Source organism: Populus euphratica, unplaced genomic scaffold (assembly GCF_000495115.2).
Source record: "Populus euphratica unplaced genomic scaffold, PopEup_1.0 scaffold287.1, whole genome shotgun sequence".
Taxonomy (NCBI): domain Eukaryota; kingdom Viridiplantae; phylum Streptophyta; class Magnoliopsida; order Malpighiales; family Salicaceae; genus Populus; species Populus euphratica.
This window is the reverse complement of record NW_011500095.1, coordinates 69,767-76,890: the sequence shown is the minus strand read 5'-3', so window position 1 is coordinate 76,890 and position 7,124 is coordinate 69,767. Positions and strand designations below refer to the sequence as shown.

The 7,124-nt window shown below is 27.6% G+C and overlaps 1 protein-coding gene across 1 annotated transcript in view; it reads left to right on the top strand.

The window, feature by feature from the left end:
* LOC105109280 (condensin complex subunit 3-like) overlaps positions 1-3,248 on the top strand; it is a 12,801-nt gene extending 9,553 nt beyond the window's left edge. Inside the window, exon 11 of the mRNA XM_011003928.1 lies at positions 3,164-3,248. Coding sequence (XP_011002230.1) covers positions 3,164-3,248 — 85 coding nt within the window. The remainder of the gene's footprint in view (positions 1-3,163) is intronic.
* Positions 3,249-7,124: the final 3,876 nt, after the last annotated feature.

Below are 7,124 nucleotides of genomic sequence, written 5' to 3'. Positions count from 1 at the left end.
ATGTAACATAGATAATTCTTTATTTCTGAAATTAATTAGTTTAAGTTAGTTAATTAATTATGCATGACACTCTACTAAGTTGTTAAATTAATTTGAATGAAGAGTTAATTTAAAATTTTATAGACATATTGATGTAAGAAGTGTATTTTTAAATTCTATGGATATATTGATATGAAAAAAAATATTATTTTTTCTTATCAAAATTGGAAAATAATCTTTTTCTATCTTTAATATTTTTTTTAAAGTCCCTGTTTATATTTATTATAAACAAAACATAAAGTAAATATTATAGCAACAATTAATATCTTATTAAATATAACGACCTTCACACGTCCTCGAAGAGTGCTAGGTTGAGAGTAACCACTCGAGGTACTCTGGGGGCCCAGAGCCTAAAAGCCCACCGTTACCGTTACCGTTACCCCAAAAACACATAGTCCCATGACACCTGGCATGCGAGGTCAACAACGTAGTAGTTACTAGTTGCCACTCATGTTCGAAGCGAACTACCGATTATCAATGTTATCGGAATCAAAGTAGATCTTAACTGGGCAGAAGTTACGGGTGGCCGTTTATCTTGTCATTCTAATCAATGATTTGACTAATGGGTCCCCCATATGATATAAATTATTGACATTGCGCCGCTCGCATATTAAATAATTACGTGGATGTAAATTAATTTTTTTTTAAATTTTCTTGGAGCAATTAAATTATTTAAATAGTCCTTGAAAAAAAAATGATGACTTAAGCATAGGGGCTTTTACATTTGTTTATTAAATTTAAATTATTTAATTATACTTGGTTTCAAAATTAATAAAACAAATAACTATTTTTTTTTTTAAGTAGCAGTAGGTGGGCGGACTCTGTACGCTTTAGACGATGCATAGAGGATTATTTATTTACTAAACACTGCAAAAAAGCAGTGAGGTTTGAAAGGTTGAGGCGTCCTCTCAATAATTGGGCAGTGCGGGGGCCAAACACATTCCTGGTTTGGAGTTTGTAACTATTCTTTCTTTGTTTTTCTCTCCAACTCGAGTATCGCACCAACCCTTTCAAAATTTTATATCAGTTTTTTTAATTTTTTTTCCATAAAATTTTATTTATAATATTTTAATTACTATTTCTTATTTTAAATAATTTATAAAATTATTTTTTTTAATTTCATCCTTTTATTTTTTTTTAATTTATTCTTTATTCTTTTAATTGTTATTTGTTTTATTTAAAATTATTTTTAAAATTATTTTTTTCATAACTGGTTAGTAATTAAGCTTTTTAATTTGATAATTTATTAGTTTTAGAGATTAACTCAAATTTAGAAGGTTTGTGTCGAGTTTGCTTAGTTTTTTATTTTTTTTATTTAAATTTATATTTTTTTATCTTTTAATATTTATTTAATTAGAGACTGAATTTTATTCTTTTATTTATTTGTTTTGTTTTTGAATTTTTTGCTTGTCTTGAAAATGACCTTGGTTATCTTAAATTTTTTGTGTTGTTCTTTGTTGGTTTTTTTGGATAATTCTTTAAATTAATATTTCTATAATTTCATCCTTTAATATTTGGAATATTTTTTAAAATAATTTATAAAATTATAATTATTTTTTAATTTCACCCCCTTTAATTTTCTAATCTTTCAAATTTAGTTCCCACTTTTTACTGCTATTTGTTTTATTTGAAATAAATTTTTAAATTTAATTTTTTATAATCTTATCCTCCTTAAGTTTTTTTTCGTGTAAAATGTGATCCCTCTTTTTTTATTACTATTTTGTCTTTACTTTGACATATTTTTAAAATTAATATTTTTCTAATTTCATCATTTAATATTAAATTGATCGATAATTGAGCTACTTGATTGGATCTGAGTTTATGATTTCACAAGTTCTGAGTTTTAAAAATTAACCTAAATTTTAGGGGTTCATTCGAGTCTTCTTGTTTATTATGTTACTTTCTTTAAGCTCATGTTTTATTCATCAATATTTATTTAATTGAAAACTAGATTTTTTTTTATTTACTTGTTTTTTATGGGATTTTTACTGCTTTTAAAAATAAACTAGATGTTCTTGAGTCTTTTTATTTGTTAGATTTACTTTGGCTATTCAACATTAAATTAATTAAGAGTTAAGCTTCTTGATTAGCCCAGATCTAGGATTTAATGTGCTTTGAGTTTGAGACCATAACCCAAGTTTATAACATTCTTCTAGGTTTGTTTGGTTTTATTTTTCTTAATTTTTTTAAGTTGATGTTTTTTTAATTTTATCATTCAACATTTTTATAATATTAGTGATTAGACTCTTTTTTTTTTAGCTGTCTTTTATATGTTTTTTTGTTTATTTTTAAAATAACTGGGGTTGTCTTGAATTTTTTTATTTTGTTGTTTTTGGTTGGATTTACTTTGACAAGTTTTCTAAATTGATATATATATGTTTGTGTGTGTGTGTGTATATATATATATGTTGATTGTGAATTAATTTCTCTTTTAGTTTTATTAGTCAAGGCTGAGGTTTCTGGATATTAGACTTTGTGATGTTCTTTAATTTTTTTTCTATTTGTTTATCTCGATCATATCGTTTATATCACAAATTTTGCGAGTTGATCTAAATTGAGTTGATTTGTTTTTAAATGCTCCTTTTAAATTTAATATTTTTTGTGCTATGTCCTTTAACATCAAATTGTTTTGAAATTAAGTTGCTTGATGTTTTTTAATTTATCTTTTATGTGGTTGTTTTATTCGTATGATCTAAAAGAGTTTGGTTTGGTTGGTTTTTTATATCATTTATTTAATTGATTCTTTTTTTAATATTTGATTAGTTTGAAATTTAATTTTGATATTTTTTTAATTTATTTATTCAAGTCTTATAATCTAAGTTGTATATTTAACATGGTTATTTAGGTTAGGTTGATCAAAGTTACATTTTTTTTAACTAGTTCTTCCACATTTGAATGGCATGCCACTTAAGAGAGACATGCTTAATTCAATCGGGCACCTATTTTGTCTGGTTTCCTTTGGATTTGATTGGGTTAATTGTTTGAAGGATCCAATGGTTTATCGGTTGGACCAATTATTCCATTGACCTAATTCGCTCACTTTCAATTACAGGGGAAATTGAACAAAAACAAAATATAGGAGGGAATCGAATTTTCATTACAAACACAAAGGAACAAAACACAGGCTGTCTCTTTTAACTGCCATTGTCACTTGGGACTCTTGTGTTGGTGCTCCACCAGGCAGAGACATCATCTATCACCGTATCTGAGTCCAACCCTATCATGGATTCCAACTTGCAACTAAAGCTTTAAAGGCTAGCCACACACGGTACCTTTAGTCGCTAATGGTTTTGGTCATGTAGAAACATTGCTTAGTGGAATGTGCATGTGCACAAGCTAAGCTTAGATAATGAAATCAGATCATCAAATGCTGGTGTCGTCGATGACATACATGACTTTAGTGCAATTCATAAAAAAAATATTCACCGTATTTGACTCCCCAAACTGCAACTCTTATAATTTATTCATGTTTGTTGCCTTAAACATCATTAAAGAGGGAAAAATTAATAGCTCGAATGGTCAACTTGCAATTTTAACCAGTCTGAGGTGAAAAAACCTGGCCGATTTAGTAAGGAGCATGAATTGATTTATGACTCGATCGTTCTGAACCTTCTTCGAGTAATACCCAGCTCTTAATATTTAATTTTTTTTTGAAAAAGGTTTTCTTAGTTAAAACAATATATATATTTTTTAAAAATTACCTTGTATTAACTTCTAAATTCATGTTATGAGTATTAAACATTATTTAAATAGTTAAATTAATTAGTTTAGGTGGGTAGCATGGTTTTCAAAATAATAAAAATTATTTTTTTATTTACGTGGGTGTCCCGGCCAGCTTGTGCGCACCACGACTAATTCCACGACCCATTTAATATCCTACAAACCCAATGAGTATGTAAGGTACCGCGAGAATAACATGCGTGCACAATAAGATTCGAATCTAGATGTAAAGGAAGGGAACAAGTCCCTTCCACCACTAGACTAACACCTCAAGTGTTTTTTTTTTTATTTTTAATTATTTAGGTGATGGTAAAATAGTAAGAATTTAGAATTAAAAAATTTATTCTATCTGAAGTTTCAAGTTAGAATTATTGATTACTTATATAATAACTATTAAAAATTTATATAATTATTAATTTAAAAAAATTAATTATGATATATAAAATCTAACCAATATCCACATTAATATAAAATAAAAAATCCAAGTCTTCCCTCTCTCTTTTCCCCCACCCTGTGCACTATAATTACCTTTAATGTCAGAAACCACAGGAAACAAAATCAGGGTATCATGCCAAATGCTTCAAAGATCCCAAAGCTTGTTTCGTGGGTATCATTCCACCATTAGAATCTAAGATTCGGAAACATGTCCACATGCCAATTGGTTGAATTATCTGCGGTTTCCACTCTCTTAATTAGCTTCATATGCTCATTTGTTACATTGTTGTGAAAACATAATTAACGAATAAAAATAATACAATTATTTATCAAATTTTCCTTCAGAAATTATTTATTGATTATTTTCTGTCCTTGGAAAATTTATTGATCAATAAAAAGAAAAGAAGGCAATCCATGATTTATGTTGTACGAAACAAAAGTTGAGTGATGAGAATCTATTCTACTCGCTGGTAAACGAACCCAAAAGCTTGAAGCCATACAAAATGACATGATATATATGTTTTCTAAATTTTTTTATAGAGAAAATAGATATACAAATGAGTGTTAGGATGCTGGCATGCAAATCCGACAAGATAAAAGGTAAGGGACAAGATAAAATGAGAAATGACACACAAGAATTTACGTGATTCACCCAATTTGGCTACGTCCACGGGTAAGTATAGAAGGATTTTACTAAGTAATATGAAAATACAACTTCTCTCTAATAATAGGAGAACAACAAAAATCTCTCTATTATTAGGAGAAAAACACCTCACTTATTATCTCACAAATACCTCACAATTTTGTGGGATTACTCTCTTCTCACCCTCTCTTCTTTCTCTCTTATGGTGTGTATACAATGCTTGGATGCATTGCCTATTTATAGGCAAACATCCATGCAAAAGACAAGGGCAAGGTAGGTGGCATCAAATTTATGCCTAACATTGTTGACAAATTGGTGCCTAATATTGTTGACAAATTTGTGCCTAACATTGTTGACAAACATTGTTGATTTTGTCAACAATGTTAGGGTGATTTCACAATGAGGTGATCGCATATCTATATATACTCACACAATTGAAAATATTATTTTTATACCTGGATATAAAATTTAAAATATTTGTGTAAATAAAATTAATTGGATGTAAATATATAACTTCTCTCTCAAAGCTAGTGATTAAATGATTTTTTTCCTTGCCATGAAATCCAATCCCTTTAAACTTGTTATCTATTTTACGAATTCCATATAACAAAAAAAAAAGTAAAATATAAAAAAAATTAAAAAACATGTTGGAAGAAAATAAAAAAAATATATTATTAAGAAGAGTATACCAAAATGTCTAGAAAATTGCTGAAAACTGGTTGAGAAAAATAAAATATACAAGATTAAAAAAAATTAAGAGTTTATTTTTTACTGATAAAAGCTTTATTTGTAAAGAAAATTCAATTTCAGAAGAAAAATTCAAAACTGGATGTTTAAAGACTCAAATAGAATTTTTCAAGGTTTATTTCAATTTATTAAGGGTTTAATTGCAAGAAAATTATTTTTTAAAGTCAATTTAAGCTTTAATTGAAAGAAATTAAAGTTTGGGGGTTGGATTATAATTTTTTAACAGTTAATTTAGTTAAATCAAGGACTTAATTCTATAAATATTGAAGTTTGATGAGTAATTAAGGACTTTATTAGAGAAATTCAAAACCAAGGACCAACTTGTAAGATGCACGAGACTTCAAGGATTGAAATTTGTGAGATCAGGGCCAAATTGATGAAAATTAAAAGTTTGATAGTCAATTAGGGCTTAAATTGAACAAATTAGAAACTAAGGATCAAAATAAAAATAATGTTAAACTTTGAGGTAGATATTTGAGTTCAATAAGGGGTTAAATTACATGCAATTAAAAAGTTTTTTTTGTGTAAATTAAAAGTGTATGTGCCATAATTGAAAAACAAGGACTAAATTGAGACTTTGTCAAATCTCAAATTAAAAACCTTAATTTTTAGGGTTTTAACCTAGACGATGCATTATTTAGCTTTTGTTTATTTTCTTCCTTGGTATTTTATAATGATTATAGTGACACCATTTAAGAGTTTGTTTTTGAGCTCTAAACCTTCAAATGACATGAGATTTTGTATAAATGAAAGAAGAATATCTCCTTTACAACTCTATTTTTATGAAATTAGATATTTATATTCTATTTTTGTCATGAAAGTCTCTAACATTTTGTTCTTGATCAACTATTACTCAATTTTTAAATTTGAGACTTATCAGGTTAATACCTTTGAATAAATAGATGTGGAGCTTGAAACATTTAAATTGAATAAAAATAGATCCAAATGAAAGGTATGCATTTTCTTTACTAAATTCAGATGGTCTCAGGTGACGATGATGTCAAAGTTGCTCTGATGGAATCTTAAAAATGGGTAACTTAATTAGTCCCAACAATTTAATTAGTCTCAACAATGCAACTATCTTACAAAAAACGATTTGGTTTTCGCGTGTTCATGGATAAAGGCTCCTCATTAGTTCCTTGACAAGGGTTCACAACACTCCTTTCAAAATCAAGAGGTCACAAGTGGATTCAAGATCTCCTAAAACCTTATAAATACCCCTCTCAAGCATGCTTTAGGGGCCAAATAGAAAAGAGGAAAAGAAAAAATAAAAAATGATAAGAGAAGATAAGAAAAAAGAGATTAATAACAATAAAAAATATAAGATTAAAGACCTGAAAGGCAAATCTTTCCAAAGAAAAGTCAAGTGAGAGTAGTTGTTTAAGGTATACATTGCACCCCTAAAAATATATTCTTTATGATCTGCTTTTGTTATCTTTTTTTATGTTATGTTTATGTTCACAAGTATAAAAAAAGTTTGATTGCTTAATAAGAAATGTTGTGTTCACCTCTTTGTTGTCTTGATTTCAATTTAATGAAG